Source organism: Arachis hypogaea, chromosome 16 (assembly GCF_003086295.3).
Source record: "Arachis hypogaea cultivar Tifrunner chromosome 16, arahy.Tifrunner.gnm2.J5K5, whole genome shotgun sequence".
Taxonomy (NCBI): domain Eukaryota; kingdom Viridiplantae; phylum Streptophyta; class Magnoliopsida; order Fabales; family Fabaceae; genus Arachis; species Arachis hypogaea.
Window position 1 is genome coordinate 140,237,335 of NC_092051.1, and position 21,586 is coordinate 140,258,920.

Below are 21,586 nucleotides of genomic sequence, written 5' to 3' on the forward strand. Positions count from 1 at the left end.
TTATTCCTCTCTTTAGATAACGTGATCAGTTTTGTTACTTAGATAACGAATTTATTAATTAATGATCTTTATGACTTGCTCATTATGCTAACAACATAATATTTTAATTCTAAAATTTTAAGATTTTATAATTTTTAGAGTATCTAAAGTAATTGGATTTTTCTGTCTCATTCTAAATTTATTTCGTTATAACATTTAGTTTGGACTATTTTATTATGAGTTATTGTTTTTCACAAGTCAAGTTGATTTCTAAGAAATTTGAGCTTAATATAAATACTTTATAAATAATTGTAGTTATACTTAAATTTTAATAAATAACAAAATTATATTTATTTCATGATAAATATATGGTATGAAAAAATAGGATTGAATAAATTTTTTTATAGCTGCACAAAAAAATTAGATAGAACTTAAATTTAAATTTATTCATTTTGTCTCTACTTTATCACTTAACTTTGATGTTTTCATTGAACATGTTAGATCCTAGAATATGAGATAGCCGCTAAAGCAACTATAATCTAATTATAGAGATCATTGGAATAGTAAAATTGTTATCATAATCTGGGTTGTATATGTATATCTAAAATGTAATCCGTAAATTATAAGTGAAGCTTGTTGGGAATAAATAGTACGACTATCATTTAATCAATTATGTGTTAAATAATTTGTTATTGTTATTATATTAAAATGTTAATATAATACAGTCCTTGATTAAATTTAAAAATTTATCGTTGTGATAGTGATTATAATATTGAGAGATAGATCTTTTATATTTTATTCTAAATTATTCTTGGTCATAGAATTATTAAAAAGGATATTATAATCCGAAAAGATCAATATATATATAATGGTTTTCATTGGATGGAGATTAATAGATCTCATTTATTAAATTATATATATAGATGGTGCATATAGAGATATCACAATTGAACTGACTCACTTTAAAAAATCCTAATGGTTATAATTATCGCATATTTGTCAATAGGATATTCTCAAGATGAACATAGTAATAGAATTTTTTTTGACCTGCGACTGTCATAATAATTAAGAATGTATTTATTATACTTTGATTTCGGACACCTAATACCCTAGGGTACTAGTTGAATGGATATTGGGTATGATTTAAATACTTGTAGAATTAATGATTAGTAAATAAGAAATCCGTCAACTCTCGGTAAAGAGTTTGAGCTCTATGATTATAATGACTGAGATGAATAAAATATTGGCCAGGGAGATTGAATAATTGAAGAAATGAGTTTTTAGGCCATTTATAGTTAATTATAATAATGGTAACAAGTTAGAATTTGACAATTAAACTATACTCGAAGGGGTTAACCAAAAGCTGGAAAGATGGAAGGAATTATACTTTGTTCTTCTTGGGTTCTTAGTAAAAGATATATTACTTCATACTATCGGGTCGTTAAATGAGTATTGCTAGACACCAACATTGATTAGTAAATTTAGTATGATTAATTACTACCTGCTTAATATTGAACTTATGGGGTCACACACTAACGAGTGTTCTAATCTTTGCTGTAGAATTATTTAATTATTATTTTGATTTAATCAAATAAATAATTATATTAATTTAAATGGAATATTATTATATTCTTTGCTGGCACCAAGAATATAATATGAAGTTGATTCTTAGATTTAGACTTACGAATCACAAAAAAACACTATATATAGCCTTTAGTGGTACAAAAATAATTATAGAAATTAATTATTGCAATATCAATTTACCAATATCAACGTTAATATCATATTTATGGCAATTAGAATTTTAAATTTATGTTTAATTTTTTATATAATTATAATTAAGATATTTTTATAAATTAGTATAATTATGCATTATTCATTAAATGCTAATAGTAATATAATTCTAAAAAAATATATTTTTTTAAAATAAATTTAGAAGAGAGAATATTGCTTTTATTAAAAAAAATGAATTCATGAGGAATTGACACCGTATTTTCATTAGTTGGGAAAAAATTTAATTTTAATATATTAAGTAGATCATTTTATATAATTATAATAAAGATATTTTCCTAAATTAGTATAATCATGCATTATTCATTAAATGCTAATTGTAATATAATTATAATAAAGATATTTTTTTAAAATTAAATTTATAAGAGAGAATAGTACTTTCTAAAAATAAAGATATTTTTTTAAATTAGTATAATTATGCATTATTACTTAAATGCTAATTATAATATAATTATAATAAAGATATTTTTTAAAATAAACTTAGAAGAGAAAATAGTGCATTTATTTTGGCGAAAAATAGATTCATGAGGAATTGATACCTCACTTTTATTAGTTGGAGAAAAACCCAGTTTTAGTATATTAAGTAGATTATTATTATTATTATTATTATTATTATTATTATTATTATTATTATTATTAAAAATATTTTCGATTGATAATTGATAAGTAGTTTAATAATACATTAAATATTAATTTTATACAATTATAATAATAAAGATATTTTCCTAAATTAGTATAATTATGCATTATTCATTAAATGCATTCATTTTGGAGGAAAAATGGATTGATTAGGAATTGACACTTCACTTTCATTAGTTAAAAAAAATCTAATTTTAGTATATTAAGTAAAGTAGATGTCATCGTATGTATAATTTTTATAAATTATAATAATTTCTTTATTTATCTATACATATATATTAATTTTGTTAAATAATTTTAAATATTTGTTTGTTTATATATATATATATATATATATTAATTAATTAATTAATTATACATATAAAAATTTAAATCACATGTATTAATTATTTTTTTGTTATGATTATTTTATATATATATGATTATTTTTTATTCTACAATCGAGTAATAACTTTTTATTTTTTATATCTATGCATATTCTCCAATCCCTTTTAATTTCATATGCATGATTAACAATTTTTTTTAAATAGTGATATTTTAAATTTTTTTTCTTTTACGTATTTTTATATATTAGCAAGAAAGTAAAATCATGTATTGTGACTCTTTTTCCTTTTTCACGCCTTAATCTTAATTAATCAATCTTGTGTCTACACAATATAATTAAACTTTTAATCATTCTAATTTATTGATGAATTACATTTCTCTTAATAATTACATTACTAATTTGAAATACAAAAAAAAAAGGTGATACATATATCAAAAAAAGAAAACAAACTTAACAATAAAAAAAAAACATTCCATATTAAAAAGTTTAAAATAACATATCCAAAAGGAATAGTCATAATATATAAATTGAGACAACAATTTAAATTTCTCTAAAATTAATTTAATCAATTACCAATATTATAACTAAATTATTTGAATAATATTTAATCTATTCTAATCCTTAGATACGTATAGATTAGAGTCATTCTCGTAACAACCAACCGAAATAACATCATAAGATCGAACACTTAGAATCCGTATAAATTCATACTATCTTCTTATTAAAATTGTCAAATTAAATTGACTTTTATTCTCCTCAATGGCATTGCATTAATGCACCAGAAGACCGGTAGTGTCTGAAAAAATCACAATATGTTATAAAATTATTTTTAATACAAATAGTTTAAGAGGAGAAAATTTAAATATAGTATAAATCTTTGAATTGCATCTTTAAGGTTGGCACGAATTTTTCAAAACTGAACCTAAATTGAGGAAATTCAATCTCATTATATGCTCCACTTCGAATATTTTCGGACAAACGTAGAAAACGTGGAGGGGATGTGACTTGAACTTGACCAACAAAGCTCCTTAGAAACAATTGCCCAATCAAAGAAGAAGAATAACAGATTAGAAAAAAAGAATGTTTTGATTCTTAGATTTAGAATCACTAACCACAAAGAAACACTATATATAGCCTTTAGTAGCACAAAAATAATTATAGAAATTAATTATTGCAATATCAATTTACCACTATGAACGTTAGTATTATATTTATAGCAATTAGAATTATAAATTTATGTTTAATTTTTTATATAATTATAATAAAATATTTTTTTAAATTAGTATAATCATACATTATTCATTAAATGCTAATTGTGATATAATTTTAATAAAGATATTTTTTAAAATAATTTTAGAAGAGAGAATAGTGCTTTTATTACATGAGAATATTACTTTCTAAAAATAAAGATATTTTCCTAAATTAGTATAATTATGCATTATTACTTAATTTCTAATTACAGTATAATTATAATAAAGATATTTTTATAAAATAAACTTAGAAGAGAAAATACTGCATTCATTTTGGCGGAAAAATGAATTTCACGAGGAATCGACACCTCACTTCTATTAGCCGGGGAAAACCCAGTTTTTCTATAATTCTTATATTCTAAATTTAACAATACATATATTAATTATAATCGTAAATTAAGCTATTTTACATTAACTGACTTATATAATGGTCATCTCATTTATTATCATAAATGTAGAATTAAATGAGAATAAAACTAGAGATACTATTTTATTTGGTCTTTCGGGTTTAATGGGTGTGACACTCAAATATAAATAGTGACTTCCGAATTTTGGTCTCCAAAACATCAAAACCATCTCCGTAACTCTTTTTCCATAAAAAGAATTTCGATTCAACTCTATCAGGAATACAGAAAGTTTTCAAAGAACAAAGAAATGGTCTGAATTTGCACGAATTCTAAATGTTCGAACTTGCGATGATGTTTCAGTTCGTTGTCGTTACGAGAATGACTCTAATCTATACGTGTCTAAGGACTAGAATAGATTAAATATTATTTAAGTAATTTATTTCTAATATTGGTATTTGATTAAATTAATTTTAAAGAAATTTAAATTATTGACTCAATTTATATATTACGACTATTCCTTTTGAATATATTATTTTTATATTTTTTAATATAAATTTTATTTTTCTGATTTTTAAGTTTATTTTCTTTCTCATTTATATTTCGAATTAGTAATGTAATTATTAAGAAAAATATATTTAAAAAAATGTTAAAACATCACTATTTAAAAAAAAGAAAGATACGTGAAAAAAAGAAAAACGAAAAATTAAAACATCACTGTTAGAAAAAAACTGTTAATATACGTATGAATGGAGTCGGAATTGAGGAATATATATAAATATAAAAAATTATTGCATGATTGTAGAATAAAAAATAATCATATATATAAAACGAAATAATTATAACAAAAAATAATTAATATATGTGATTTAGATGTTTTTAATAACCGGTAACATAGAGTTTAACAAAATATAATTCACATGTTTTTTTATTTATATATATGTATAGAATTATTTATATATATGTGTATATATTAAGAAAAACTACTGTAATATATATATATATATATATATATATATATATATATATATATATATATATATATATATATATATAGAATTATTTAACAAAATTAAGATATAAGATTATGAAAAGTTCTATCCAAATTTAACAAGAACAAGGCGACTTACATAGAAATGGTTCTCATGGATAGTAAGGTAAATTGATTATTTTTCATGATTCTTTCAAGTGATGTTAGGTCCATTTTATAAATATTTTTTTCATATATTTTAATGTTTTTAATAACCGGTAACATAGAGTTTAATAAAATACAATTCATATATTTTTTATTTATGTATATGTAAAAACTACCGTAATATATATATAGAATTATTTAACAAACTTAATATAGAAGGTTATGGAAAGTCTCATCCAAATTTGATAAGAACAAGACGACTTATATAAAAATGGTTCTCATAGATGATAAGGTAAGTTGATTATTTTCCATTATTCTTTCAAGTGATGCTAGGTCCAATTTATAAATATTTTTTGTTCATATTTTAAGTTTACTTGATAAGTAAACTCTTGCACGTGAACAAAGACATTGCAATTTTATAGATTTATAAGTGCTAATAGCCTTTATATTTAATTTGTTTTTATAGTGTAATAATAACTAATATATTTATTGGTAGATTTAACTATTACTTTATTATTTATTATCATATTCAATATATATGTCTGATTTATTAAAAAAATAGATTATTAAAACCGATTAATAACTATTTTAGAGTTAATCCAATTAACACTAAATAAAAAAAACAATACATAACATGTTACTTTTTTATTAATCAAATTATTAGAATTTAAATTAATTTTAAAAAAATAATTTAAAATTATAATTTCAATCTTATCACGTGCATGGCACGGGTAATTATACTTGTTAGTATATAAATTTGATGTATTAGGGATCTAATTTTATATTTTTATCTAGACAATCCAGGAGTATAAAATTTAATCCACCAGTATTGATAAAAAATTCTCTCTAACAATAGAGATAAATTCTAAAAGTTAGGAGATTGGCAAAAAAATAAATTTAACTCTTGTTTATAAGGAGCAACCTGACAACCAGAAGACTTGTATTCAAAGATAGAATTTATTTATGCATATGATGATGTATAAGGAGAATTAATTTTATACTTGAACCTAGACAACTTAGGGGCATAAAATATAATTAAGTTAAATAATTGTCTGACAATCAGATAATTATTTGAGATTATAATTGTATAAGATACAATTTAATCATGTTTAATTAGAATAGGTATGAGTAACAACTTGACAATCAAGATACCCATTCATTATTTTGACAGAAACTTAATTTACTTTCATTTTAAATTTTTAAATATGTCCACTTTTTGTATAGCATACTTGAAAGTAATATATTAAATACAATTTGAGAATTGTATTCTCAAAAGGTTATCGTTGAGATAATAATTCTACTAAAATAATAATATCCTCCAATAAAATTTGTTATGGAACGGTTAGAACTTGTGAAGTATTTGAAATATTGTTTTATTGCTATATGGGTTATTTTGACGGCCATGAGTTCTAATTTTAAAGGCATATATCTACTATTTATTAATGAACATCTTGAGAAGATGTATGGTACTCAAAGTAAGATAGTATGAAGATTAAAAAATTTTGCTTAAACTAGTGGGAGTATTGGACAATATACTTTACATTAAACAACTTTAGAAGTTGAAATGCCATTAGGCAAATAGTTTAGCGAGATTTGTTCTTGTAAGTATTTTTTGAAATTTATTTTGTTACAAACAGTTTATAATTGGCCTTAATATGATTAAGATTTGTGATTTTTTTGAAAAACTCAATATGAGTATTGAGGATACGAATCAAAATTGTTCTTAAGGGTTGGTTTGACCAATTTTTATTATAAGAGCTTGAAGTAAAATCTCTAATATATAATTGATATTCTATTGAATAGAGAATGAGATTCTTTCAATGCACAAATACTAGTACTCTATGTACTCTATCATGTTTAAAGAAACATGGAATTTGATTTAGGTGAGGATCACTATTTGTTAAATATTTGAACTACATTTTAAAAATATTGCTAAATTAACAAATTTTTCACTAAATTAGTTTTTTTACCTATATGAGATATGGAGAGGGCATTAGTCAAAACTCAATAACATTAGAGTTTGGAAATGTCTTATACGTGTTAAGAGATGGCATAACAATAGGATTAATATTATATTTAATAAATGAGATTTATTAGTTACCCTAAAAATAATAAGTATTATTTCTATCATTCTTCTTAAGACAAAGTATTTGTGATAAGAGGTTGAACTCCTTTTTTTAGAAAAAAGAAATTCCTCGCAAACAAAGATAAGGTGAACAAATAGAACTTGATAAAGTCACAATAAAAAAGTTTGATTTATGCAATATCAAGAAAAATTTTATATTTACAAAAAAAAAGTGGGAGTACAATTACTTTAATTATAATTGTTTACTACTCAATAGACGATATATTTTTCTCCTGAAAGTATAAAAGGTTTGATCGTCAAACTAATTTTTTAAAAGGTAGTCTATTCGTATAATGATACAATTCTATAAAGATAGATCTAATGTTTACTTATACTTTTTATAATCATGTTCAATAAGGATTGTCCTTAAAATAAAATTATGCACTATTGTAGTGGAAGATTTTATGTTTTGAGAAAACGTGATATTTATTATGCACTAGGTGTATTTTATAAAAGATCAAGCACACATACTCAAGAGATAAGGTGTTTAAGATTAAAAGAGTTTTGATAAACACAAATGTGCATTGAAAAAGTTTATACATGATTGATTGATTCTAGTGCAAGTGGGAGATTAGTGAGATAATGGTATGCCCAAGATCCAGTTTATCATGATTGGCTCTCGTGCAAGTGGGAGATTGTTGGGAATAAATAGTACAACCACAATCCAATCAATCATGTGTCAAATAATTTGTTATTGTTATTATATTAAAATGTTAATATAATAAGGTCTTTGATTAAATTTAGAGATTTATCATTGTGATAGTGATCATAATATTGAGATATTTTAATTTAAATTGTTCTTGGTCATATGATTATTAAAAAAAACATTATAATCTGAAAAGACATTTTAATCTGGAAAGATATATATATATATATATATATATATATATATATATATATATATAATGGTCTTTATTGGATGAAAATTAATAGATCTCATTTGTTAAATTATATATATAGATGGTGCATATAGAGATATCACCATTGAACTAACTCACTTTAAGAATTCCTAATGGCTATAATTACTACATATTTATCAATAGCATATTCCCAAGATGAACATAGTAATAGAGTTTTCTTTGACTTGCGACTGTCATAGTAATTAACAATGTATTTATTATACTTTGATTCCGGACACTTAATACCCTAGGGTGCTAGTTGAATGGATATTGGGTATGATTTAAATACTTGTAGAATTAATGATTAGTCTATAAGAAATTCGTCAATTCTCGGTAAAGAGTTTAAACTTTATGATTATAATGACTGAGATGAATAAAACATTGGCCAAGGAGATTGAATGATTGAAGAAATGAGTTTTTTAGGTCATTCATAGTTCATTATAATAATGGTAACAAGTTAGAGTTTGACAATTAAACCATACTCTAAGGGTTAACCAAGAGTTGAAAAGATGGAAAGAATTATATTTTATTCTTCTTAGGTTCTTAGTAAAAATATATTACTTTATACTATCGGGTCGTTAAAGAGTATTGATACCAACATTGATTAGTAAATTTAGTATGACTAATTTACTACCTGCTTAGTATTGAACCTATGGGGTCACACATTAACGAGTGTTTTAATCTTTGCTGTTAAATTATTAAATTATTATTTTGATTTGATCAAATAAATAATTATATTAATTCAAATGAAATATTATTATATTCTTTGCTAGCACCAAGAATATAATAATAATATGATAATTGAGAATGTTAAATGAGATTTGAGAATAATTAGTTATTCTATTTCAAAATTTGAATTCTAAATTTGGATGAGATCCTAATTGATTCTGTTTCAAATTGAATTACGATATGATTAATAAATTTGAAAGATTCAAGTTTAAAATAATAAGATATAATTTAAATTTGAATTGAGATTCAAATTTAAAGTCAGTAACAAGTCTCATACTATATATATGCTAAGAGTTTTATTTCTTTATCTCTACACAAATATTCTTGGAGAAGAATTTTATGGAGTGCAAAGAGTTGTAAAAAAATTTTCAATTTAGATCAGATGTTTATTGGTCAAGGAATTGACAGCAAATATTTGTCTCAGTGTGGATACGCATAGCACTTTCGTACTATCGAAGGAGAAAGTGATTTTTACTAGCGTACACAGGTATTTAGATCTGATCTATATATTATTTATTCGAATAAAATTTAAGTACAAAATAAATATTTAAAATTACTTTCTTTTCTTTATCTTTCAATAATTTTGGGGTTCACCAAGAATCGAACTCTTGACCTTTCGGACATAGCGTTCTAATACCATGCATGATACCGCTCATCCCAAAAGTTTCAGTTGATAGGAAAGGGTAACACTAATGATTATATCTCTAATATTCTCTAAACTTCCATTGTACACATTGTATAAATATTCTATTTGGCTCCTCATATTTTCCCTAATAATAATAATGATAAATATCATCATGGATTTGGAACCACCCCATATGCTACATTCTAAAGGCTACTGCTAGCATCTTAGTGTGGATTTAGAATCCGGCCATGTAAAAAGGGAAGGGAAGTGATATGCACCCCATTGTATTTATATAACTTAGATAAAGATTTACCAATCTAAGAACTTGTGAGTTTCAAATAGTGATATTCAAAATTACCATAGGGATCGGATCCTGAAATCAACAAATGAATACATCCCACACACCCCGGTCACTATCTATTTCTATTTTCTACCTTTAAAATTGAACATAAAATTATTAATACAATAAACCTATAAACGTTCTTTTTCTTTACTGCCTTAACTTGTTGTATCTCAGTCTTCAAACAATTTCCCATTTCAGCAATAGTCATGTTGCATCTCAGCCTTCAAACAAACAGCTTCTTTTTTCAGCAATAATCGTTTAGATATTTCTAACTGAACAACCTCTGTTGTCGTTATTTATGTTTTTGTAAGTATAAATAACGTAATCTATTAGCCCAGAATTCTATAAAAAAGAAAAAGGTATATCAATATATCATGTTAACCTTGCAAATGGCAACTGTACTTGTAGTCTTGTACAAACTTCCATGCCACCATTGCTTTCTTCTTCAAATGATTGAACAACAGACTTAAAAAAAAAATTCTATTTTGTTAGAAATCAAATTTAACTACATAAAAAAAAAAAAAACTGTAATACAGGGGAATGGATTCTCGACAGGGCAGTGGTGGTGGATGGTGGTGGTTGACGATCTGCAGCAAAACCTAGAGTTTTTTTTTTTTTTTTCAAATATTACATGAATAAATAAATATTAAAACAACCAATAATTTGATATTCGAAATTAGGGCAAAATTGGGCGTAATCGAATCAATTTATATGAAGATTCAGCCACCACTTATCATGAGAAAAAAATAAAAAATAAAAAACAAAACAAAACTTCTTCGTGTCCATCGACCAACATATTGGTGGGTGGGTGGGGAAGCTCATGTTTTCCGCGGACCAATAACCGTTACCAACGATTTATTCAATTCACATATATTAACCAAATTATTATTCCATTACAAAAATGAATTCAACCCAAAAAAGAAATTTAAAAACTCACAACAAAATTATTTTCCTCGGAACCTGCCGGTGCTCCTTATGCACTGTTTCACGTCATCCTCCTTTATCTGAAAAAAAGAAAAAGAAAAGAAAACCAACTCATTAGTAATTTTCCGTAGCTCTAATTGTTGTGCGAACTAGAAGGATTCAACATAACAGAACCAATAGTTTACCAGAAAGGCCAAAAAAAAAAAAAGAGAGAGAATCTTATATTCGTCGCCGGAAAATACAAAACTTGCTATAGATATATCAAAATCATATATAAACACACACATACACATTTTTTCTACATTCATAAATGTAATTGTTAAATTGTTATTATTAGGGTTCCGAATTTCTCGGAAATCTTTCATTCATTTTTTTCCCCTTGTGCCTGTACGTAACACTATGAAGCACATTACTGCATTCAGCAGAGGATCTGGCTCATCACGTCTTCACTATTATTCACATTTTCACTACTCCGAATCCATTGCGAGGAGAAAGAAAATTACGATGACGAATTTGGCAACACGTGACGCCCAAGTTTCGCTACTCCATCACTTAATGCAAATTCACATTCACATCTCACGTAAATTACAACATTGACGCACTCCAACTTAACGCCCAAACTATTTTCTCTCTCTATATCCTTCTTCTCCTCCTACCTTCTCTCTTCCAAAATATATAAAATAAAATAAAATAAAATAAAATCGTTTAGAAAATTTCATCAAATCAATTCACATTACAATTTTTTTTCTCGGATTTACGTAACACAATATTATTTTATATATTAAATATTAAATTATTTGTTATATATATATTTTTTCTCTCTTCTGAGTTTGTCTTCGAGTTTGGCCGAAAACAGATCCCTCTTTTTTCATTGTCAGAGTTGCTGGTTCGTTCGATCTCGTGGATCAAAATCCCGCGACATTCTCGTAACTCAGTTTCTCTTTCTCCGCGAAACCAGTTCTTTCTTCTCTGTAACTCTTTCTCAATCAACATTCAACACATCCTTCGTTTTCCGATTTTCCTTTATTGCTCTGTTTTATCGGAATTCACAAATTCCAGATTAGGGTTTATATTTCCTCCCAAGGGAGCCGAATCCCTCGGGTTTTAGAGAAACTGTAAAATTCTCTCGAATCGGAGCTTCGGGGTTTAATTTACTCAATGCAGCTGCGGTGATTGTTCGTTAAACCGTTAAATATTTTCTTTAAACAATGATAATCAAGCGGAACCTGAAATTCCAAATGCCGAGTCTGAAACGGAAGAGACTCGGTGACTCGGCGGGTGAAGGGGACGAGTCAGCCGCGTCCACTCGTAAGAAGAAGAAGAAAACTACCAACGGGTATTATCCAATTAACATCCTCTGTGGCTTCGCCGCCGGCGTAATTCCCGCGAGTTTTCGCGGGTTACTCGGCGCTGCAGCTGCTGTGTTACCACCGGAGAAGACGTTTTCTAATGTGTGCACCACGGAGATATCTTATTCTCGGGGCAAAGTGGAGGTAAATTCGAATTCGAATTCGAATGATTTGAATGAAATTGAAGAAGAGGAAGTTGCAGTGGCGGTTAGAGGGAAGAAGGATAGTAATGTGTCTCGGCCGCCGCTTGTGCGGACTTCGCGGGGGCGAGTTCAGGTGCTGCCTTCGCGCTTCAACGATTCGGTTATGGATGATTGGAGGAAGGATGGTACGAGTGAATTTGAGAGTGTGGAAGAGGCACCAAAGGCTTCTTGCAAGAGAAGAAATGGGGAAAGGAATGGGCAGAAGAGTAAGAGCTATGCCACATTGTGTTTGAACTCGAATTCGCGCGGCTCGATGGCATTGAGGAAGCGTGAGGTGTATCTTGAGGATGTTGGATTTGTGGAGGTGGAGGAAGTTGACATAACAAGGAACGAGGGAGTTCTGAAGGTGGAAGAGGAAGAAGAAGAAGAGGAAGAAGAAGAGAAGAAGAAGAGGAAGAATAAGGAAGAAGGGTTGTATGGACCAGAAGATTTTTATGCAGGTGATATCGTGTGGGCAAAAGCGAGAAAGAAGGAACCGTTTTGGCCTGCCATTGTCATTGATCCTACCACTCAGGCACCTGAACTTGTCTTGAGGACATGCATAGCTGATACGGCTTGTGTCATGTTTCTTGGATACTCAGGGAAAGAAAATGAAAGGGTATTGACCATCTTTAAAAAAAATGAAATAATTTTTTAGCAACGTCTATTTGTTGAAATAATGGCCATTTATTGTGTTTTGATGATGATATTTAAGCAGGATTATGCATGGGTGAAGTATGGGATGATATTTCCATTTATGGATTATGTAGACAGGTGAGCAGTTTGTTTAGTTGTCTGCTTACTCACATTTGTTTTCTAGAACTAAAATTTTGATTCTTTGATTTTTTTTTCTTGCTTCAAGAATTTGTGCTTACTGGCTTAGTATTATACTTGATCTAGGTTTCAGGGGCAGTCTGAGTTGAGTTACTGTAATCCATCTGAATTTCAAACTGCAATAGAGGAGGCGTTTTTGGCGGATCAGGGATTTACAGAGAAGTTGATAGCAGATATTAATTCATCAGCTATCAACACTACCTACAGTGATTCGGGTGTAAAGAGATTGAAGGAGGTTACTCATGCAAACCAGCATGCTGAGCAACGCTTTCTAAATCTGGTAAGTCATCAGCAGCACGGAATATTTATTCATTTGGTGTATCCAGAAGGCCTTTTACCAGCTCATGCATTAAATTTTGAGGATTTTAAGGATGGATGAGAAATTGTGAATTCAATTCAAATTTGTAACTGAGTTTACTGTGGCACTGCTTGGTTCTTTCTGAGTAAAAGGCCCTAATAGTCAAATACTGACTTGTAGATTTGGCATATACCAATTCCTTCAGATTGCTTATGCCCTTGTCAGTCCCTTTTTCTTATATGTTATTGTAGAATCAGGAGTTGGAAAGTTTACTGACATCTGATCATGTTTAAGTAAAGGTTTATTGATTTCAATTCCTTATGTAGGATTTAATCAATAAGAAAATAGACACACGGCCTTGTGAAGCATGTGGAGTGAACCTTCCTTTCAAAATGTCGAAAAAAACAAAGAATTCAACTCCTATTCGCCAACTCCTATGCAAAACATGTGTTGGGGTATGTATAACTTGCCTTTTTCTTCTAGCCATTTAGTTTGAGTCTGTACAGAAACATTATAATTTAACTATTTTTTATTATTGAAATTCCATCTTTTATAATGTTTGAAATATATTTCTCTTGGACAGTTAACAAAATCTAAGCATTATTGTGGCATATGCAAGAAAATTTGGAATCATTCAGACAGTGGAAGCTGGGTGAGATAGTTGAATTCTGTTAGCTATTTAAGGCACTTTGGTGTCTTCAATGCAATACCTGTTTTTTTGGGTACTAATTTCTTTCCACTTTTTAGGTACGTTGTGATGGATGTAAAGTGTGGGTGCATGCAGAATGTGACAAAATTTCCGGCAACCTTTTCAAGGTTTATCTGCTACTCTTGATATATCTGAGTATTTATCTTTTCAGCATCTGAAGCTCATAAAGAGACAATTTGTTTTATTCTGATCAATATATTCTGTTTTGTGAAGAATCTTGGAGGCACTGATTATTTCTGCCCTAGTTGCAAAGTGAAGTTTAATTTTGAGTTATCTGATTCCGAAAAATCACAGCCAAAAGTCAAGTAAGTGTATACAGTTCTTACCTTTTTACCCATTTTTTCTTAATATTCCTTGGAAGTATCTGCCTTGTTTGGAGTGGTGTTCATCTACTGATTTATTATATATATATTTTAGCTCTTTTAGAAAATATGTCATTTTACAATTATTATTTGGATTTCTGACTATGGTGGAAGCTTATGTTCTAGATGGAGCAAAAACAATGGGCAGCTAGTGCTTCCAAAAAGGGTCAATGTTCTATGCAATGGTGTGGAAGGAATCTATCATCCAAGCCTTCACTTGTAAGTATTTTTTTACAGAATTCGTTTCCTATTCTATTTTAGGTTTATCACTATCATCATCACTTTTGATTCTATGCTTATTTATTACTTTTTGGTGGTAGATCTTATGTTCCTTAACAGTTAAATGGTTGTGTGTCCTCTGTTGCTTCAGATGAATGATTCTAGTTTTAGCAATTTGTAAGTTAACCAAATTTGCGCCAATACTTGTCCCCGGCAATGTTGAGGAAACTTTAGTTTAGTCTTAGTTCTTCTTTGTGTAAACACCCAAACTAGTTCCGTATTGCAAAAGAACTTCTTACTTCTTAGATAAGCTCTACTGTCATAAGAAAATTGTTTAAAGTAGAAAATGATAGCTTCTGGATAGTTACTTCAAAAATAATGTGGTTATAAAAAGAGTTCCCTTTTTTTTTTTTTGGGGAAAGAGAGGAGGGGGGGGGGGGGGGGGCTAACATAGCTACATGTTGTTTAGGGTATCAACCTATTACTAAGGCCTTATTCTGATAGCTCAATTTGTTAGTCATGAAATATTAAGGTGAAAATAATGTAGGGGCATAAATAAGCTAAAACTAAGCTCACCTAAACAGCGCACTATTTCCAGGTTTCTCTAAAATATAATTTTCTTATATCCTAATTTATTATGATTTGGCATTTATATGAAATCCAGATTCATGACTGCAATAAATCATATAAGATGGTTATCTGGTATCCAATTATATTTTTTGAAATTAATTGATGCTAATCATAAATTGGACGATGTTGTCTGACTTCTGAAGGATTCATTTCTTCCTTTTGGCTATGATAGGAAGAATTGTTTGTTAATGGTTTGTTTTTCATGTTCTCTTACAGAGTTGTTTGCAAGTGTGGTTTTTGTGAGACAGAAAAGCAATCGCTTAGCGAATGGGAACGCCACACAGGTTCCAAATTGAGAAATTGGAGAACAAGTGTTCGGGTGAAAGGCTCCATGCTATCACTGGAACAATGGGTTTGTACAAATCTGTATTGTTTGATTTTGGTGCATAATGTCCCCATATACTTTTTTTTTTTTTTTTCTGAAAATGTGATACTAATTGGTTCCTGTAGTATAGTTGACTGTTAAGAGTCTAATCATTCTCTTTCTGGAGTCATAATTTGGTCAATGTACTCATAGTCTGGCTATATATTAGTGTCATGTTATAGTTTACAAATACTATTATTAATTTAAGTTTTCTGCATCTTGTGATTTAGGTCTAAAATTTAATAATACAACTATTCACCAATATCAATAATTTATTTGAATTATGAAGTCTTCAGTGAATGCCAATAATGCTGACCTCTTGAGAAGCTCTGCAAACTTATAATATTAGTCTCTTTACGATTTAGCATATGGCACGCCTAGAGGAAGAAAGATTCAGGTTGCAGATTAGATTTATGGGGCCAAGATTTTAACTTAAGACATGACTTAATTTGTAACTAATAAAACCCATTTTAATTTCTCAGATGCTGCAATTGGCTGAGTTTCATTCTAATGCCGTAGTTTCTATCAAACCCAAAAAACCTTCCTTAAAAGAAAGGAAGCAGAAGTTGCTTACATTTTTGCAAGGTACATTAATCATAGTTCTTTGTTGTACAAATTCATAATATCATGATTTTCCTAGAAGAATTCCTGAGAGTGATAATGTTGCTGAAGACTGTTTTCTATGACAGAGAAGTATGAACCGGTTTGTGCTAAGTGGACTACAGAACGATGTGCTGTTTGCAGATGGGTTGAAGATTGGGACTACAACAAAATTATCATTTGCAACAGGTAAAACAGCATCTTCAGTTTAATATCTGTTTGTATATATATATTTTTTAAATAGTCAAACCATCAAGATACAAGGATCAGAAGAAGCTGCTGTGTGGTGTAAACATTTTGTAGCTGATAAATGTAGTGAGATCATAGATGTTCTAGAAAAATAAATCATGAGTAGTTATATCTGTAACTTTAAATATCTTAATATAAGAAACCTTGATGTGTCTCTTTATGGTTTTAGCTTTTGGGAGAATTGGTACTTGATATAGTATCAAACTTGCTACATCCTTACAGTTGATTCCGTCATCATCACTATCTATTGAATTGCATTGCAATGCATTACATTTTACAGATGTCAAATAGCTGTTCATCAAGAATGCTACGGTGCAAGAAATGTTAGAGACTTCACATCATGGGTGTGTAAAGCTTGTGAAACACCTGAAATTAAACGGGAGTGTTGTCTTTGTCCCGTAAAAGGTGGGTATTCCTCAATGTTTAAAATGCATTATACACATAGTTCTTCCTTGTGAATTATATTTTCTGGATTTCCCATTTGCCGACTTGATTCTTTCAACCTTGTAAATTCATATAAATGTGTTATTCTTCCTCCTCTCTTTTATGTATTGCTATAAAATTATATTATAGTATCTTGAAGCTTTGGTAAAGTTGTTTTATCCTCACTATGTTAATGTGTTATTGTTCCTTAGGTGGTGCTCTAAAGCCAACAGATATTGACACATTATGGGTTCATGTCACTTGTGCTTGGTTTCGGCCTGAAGTGGCTTTTGCTAGTGATGAGAAGATGGAGCCTGCTTTGGGTATTCTTAGTATTCCGTCAAGTTCTTTTGTTAAGGTGAGATATCAATACCCAGTTTGTTTAGAAAACGCAATTGTAAAATGATATAGACTACAGGTTTCCTAAATGGTTTTCATTTGACGTCTCTTGTTCCTTCTTTATGCCTATGTTAATCTAAATTGTGTTTGTTGAATTTCAGATTTGTGTTATTTGTAAGCAAATTCATGGTTCATGCACACAATGTTGCAAGTGTTCTACTTATTTCCATGCCATGTGTGCATCAAGGGCTGGCTACCGAATGGAGGTCGGATCAACTCTGGTTTTTATTTTTTATTTATTATTTCGGGCTTCCATTTGCGAATTGTTGTTAACCTCTTACAATTTGGATTTCAGTTCAGTTATGCATCATGACTAATGTTTAGTTGACATGTTGCATTTTCTTATAGATAATTTAGAGACTCTTTTTTTTCTCTAAATTTTCCTGCTTAAATGCAGTTGCACATTTCGGAGAAAAATGGTAAACAGACAACAAAAATGGTTTCCTATTGTGCTTATCACAGGTATAGAATCTTCAATTACAACAAAAGAGACAATACTTTCTTCTTTGTCCCTTTTTACGGTTTCCTTTTCAGAGTTTGCTTTTGCCACAATTTTTACTCTTTTTTGAATTCCTCAAGTATGAATTTAAGATTCATTTGAATCTTACTGTCAGCTTTTTGTTTTAATATTACTTGCAGGGCTCCCAATCCAGACACTGTTTTGATTATGCAAACCCCCCTTGGGGTCATTTCAACTAAAAGTCTTCTACAAACTAAGAAAAAAACGGGTTCCAGGCTAATTTCCTCTAGAAGAACAAAGGTAGAAGAAACCCCTCAAGCAGATGATACTGAACATGAGCCATTCTCTGCCGCTAGATGTCGAATCTTTCAAAGAACAAACTACACTAAAAAGGTAAGATGCAGAGATTTATTTTCATTTGCAAAATCTGTAACATAATGCTTAGTCAATGTAACATTTACTCTTGATACTTCTTTACATTTTCGGTGCAATTCATACTTCAAGTTAAATTGTTTTTTCGATCATAAATTAATGGAATTTATCAGTGAAATACCATGGTTTATGAACTTTTCTTTGAATTGTTCACTTCTCTGTACACTATCTTCATCTCTCTAGTATGTCCATGGCACTGTTATCTCTCCTCATAAACTATGCCCCTTCACTCATTTTTGGGATTTCCACTTGCTAGAAATCAGCAGCTGATGCCGTTCCTCATCATGTGAGGGGTCCCTACCATCATCCTTTAGATGCAATACAGAGTTTGAATGCTCCCAAAGTAAATACTCTTTCTTCTCCTATATTTTCTCAAGAAATGAAAGATTCACGTTTTTTTTCTTTTCCTTTTTTTTTCCTGGGTACATAAAGGATTCATCTTTTGCTTTCTTTCTTATCTCTTTCCCTCAAGCAGGTGGTACAGGAGCCTCAGGCATTTTCTTCTTTCAGAGAGCGCCTTTACCACTTACAGGTAAAATAATCTCTTAAGTCTTTTATTGGCCCTTGTACTCAATTTCTGATTATGTTGTGGGTACAACTTGCATGATTCCAGAGAACCGAAAATGAAAGGGTTTGCTTTGGTAGATCAGGCATTCATGGATGGGGACTTTTTGCACGTAGAAATATTCAAGAAGGAGAAATGGTATTGTCATGCTCAAATATGAAAAGATTCTGAACTCCCATTGGTGCATTATGTATTTTAAATTTCACAGTAAATCAGAACACAACCCTTGATAATTAGCATGATTTAATTCAAAACAGGTTCTTGAATATCGTGGTGAACAAGTGAGACGTAGCATTGCGGATCTCAGGGAGGCACGCTATAGATTAGAAGGGAAAGACTGCTATGTGAGTTAATCCTTTGTGTTTGTGGCCTCTAGATTCATATTTCTTGTTCTTGTTCATTGTTCATGTTCTGTAACACTAAATTGGGTTGTTTTCTCTCTCTTGGCAGCTATTTAAGATAAGTGAAGAAGTGGTAGTAGATGCCACTGATAAAGGAAATATAGCAAGGCTAATTAACCATTCTGTAAGTCAACCTAACTTAAAACAACATCAAACTAGTCAACCTATTTTGTTGAAACTTGTGATTGTGAAATCATTTCATGTGTATGAATATGAAATCCTTGAAGCTGAATATGTACCTGTTGGAGAGGCCAATCATGGCTGATATTTATTGGTTTTGTACATTATTGTTCCCCCTGTACCCTTACCATTGATTATTAATACTCCCATCTTACCGGATCTTCGATCATGTAACACAGTGTATGCCAAATTGCTATGCAAGGATCATGAGTGTAGGTGATGATGAGAGCCGGATCGCACTCATTGCCAAGACTGATGTAACGGCTGGCGATGAGCTAACGTATCTCTCTCTCTCTCTCTAAGATCTTTTCATGTTTGCATGTTTTCATGCTTGTGCTGCCATGTTCATGCAATGTGCTTGTGCTTCTGTTGCAACTTCAGCATACATTTTGTTTGGTCAAATTAACTTAATCTTGAATGTATCTGGCAGGTATGACTACTTGTTTGATCCTGATGAGCCAGATGAATTTAAAGTCCCTTGTTTATGCAAAGCTCCGAACTGCCGCAAGTTCATGAATTAGGACTATAATATACACAGATCAGGATGACATTATTGTTTCTCCACAAGGAGCCTAACCCATCCCCTTCATTAGTGGGAACCTCATAGTTAACCTAAGCTGTAATTTTAATCAAACCATAGGTACAGGAAAGAAACAAAAAGTGGAAAAAAATTTTTTTTTTCTTTTAATTTTTCCCATTTCTTAGTGTTTGGTTTTCTTGGAATTATGGCGCTGAATAAAAGCCGTAGTGGCTTTAGGCTCTTGGCGTTTTGTAAATGGGACTCATAATATTGCTTCGTTCTATAAAAGCTAGTGCAAGCCTCAGTATATTTCATATGTATCTTCTCTTACCAACCAAATTGCAAGGAAAAGCTTCGATTATATCGTTAGAAGAAAATTGTTAGACCGTTTACGTGAAAAATAAAACTAAAAAAAAAAAAACTTGAATTGTTGGATACTTCTTATTAGAATTAAGCTTACAGCTCCCTAATTTTGGTTGCTTGCTAAACAAGTCAATGAGTGTGTTAAGCAAGTTAGCGAAGTTAGATTATTATTTGTTTGTGTTCGCAAGTGAGGTGAGATTAACCATTCAAGAAATTTCATGCTGTGAACCCATTGAAGCTCACTCAATGCAACTTTTTCTATTTAATCTGCAAGTTTTTTTTCTTTTTGTTATTTTAATTATTCATTTTGAGTGTCAAAACCTTAATTAAATTATATGGCTCTAGTTGATATATAATTATTAAGTAGTGTTTCAAGACTTATCCGAAATCAATATCATTTGGGTATGAACGTGAGATCCAAACTCTTTTTTCTGAGATGTTTTGATGTCTTCTCTAGCGAGGTGAAATTGTGAGTTCTTCGGCGAGGTTGATGAGTAGTATATGCAAGTGACTCCAATACTTTAATTAGTAAAAGTTTAGGCAAATTTTTATGAGTTAGGGTTCCAAAACACTTCAATGTGTTAGGATATTTATAGAAGTACCTTATGAGCTAGTCAACACTTCTGAAATTGTTCCATCTTTAATAGTAGGTGGTTTCTCTTTTTTGTTTAAAAAAGTTGTTGTGATTTCCTTTTTAAATTAGTAATAGAGATTGTAGGGATTAATTGAAATTCATCTTATTCGAACAAGTCAAATTGAACTGTCTCCATTGTGGTAGACCTCTATGAGACCAGATAAGTTAGGTGGTATAGATCTAGACTCTTATTCTGTAAATTATGAATTAAGTCTTAATCATTTTAAATTTAAACCCTTATCATGGATCAGGATATAAACAAATAAAAAATAACTAGTTAGATATCAACATATCTCTAATCAATA

At 29.4% G+C, this 21,586-nt stretch overlaps 1 protein-coding gene across 1 annotated transcript; it reads left to right on the top strand.

Moving 5' to 3' along the window:
- Window positions 1–11,034: 11,034 nt before the first annotated feature.
- On the top strand, window positions 11,035–20,600 carry LOC112755338 (histone-lysine N-methyltransferase ATX5). The gene is made up of 23 exons (XM_025803363.3): window positions 11,035–13,258; window positions 13,358–13,413; window positions 13,540–13,753; window positions 14,098–14,226; window positions 14,355–14,423; window positions 14,519–14,587; window positions 14,694–14,785; window positions 14,969–15,061; window positions 15,908–16,043; window positions 16,538–16,640; window positions 16,745–16,844; window positions 17,185–17,309; window positions 17,540–17,685; window positions 17,828–17,932; window positions 18,124–18,188; window positions 18,366–18,579; window positions 18,875–18,961; window positions 19,094–19,150; window positions 19,232–19,321; window positions 19,441–19,527; window positions 19,634–19,708; window positions 19,944–20,044; window positions 20,195–20,600. The coding sequence occupies exons 1-23, from the start codon at window positions 12,317–12,319 to the stop codon at window positions 20,283–20,285; spliced, it is 3,246 nt and encodes a 1,081-aa protein (XP_025659148.1). The 5' UTR covers window positions 11,035–12,316; the 3' UTR covers window positions 20,286–20,600.
- The last annotated feature ends 986 nt before the right edge of the window (window positions 20,601–21,586 follow it).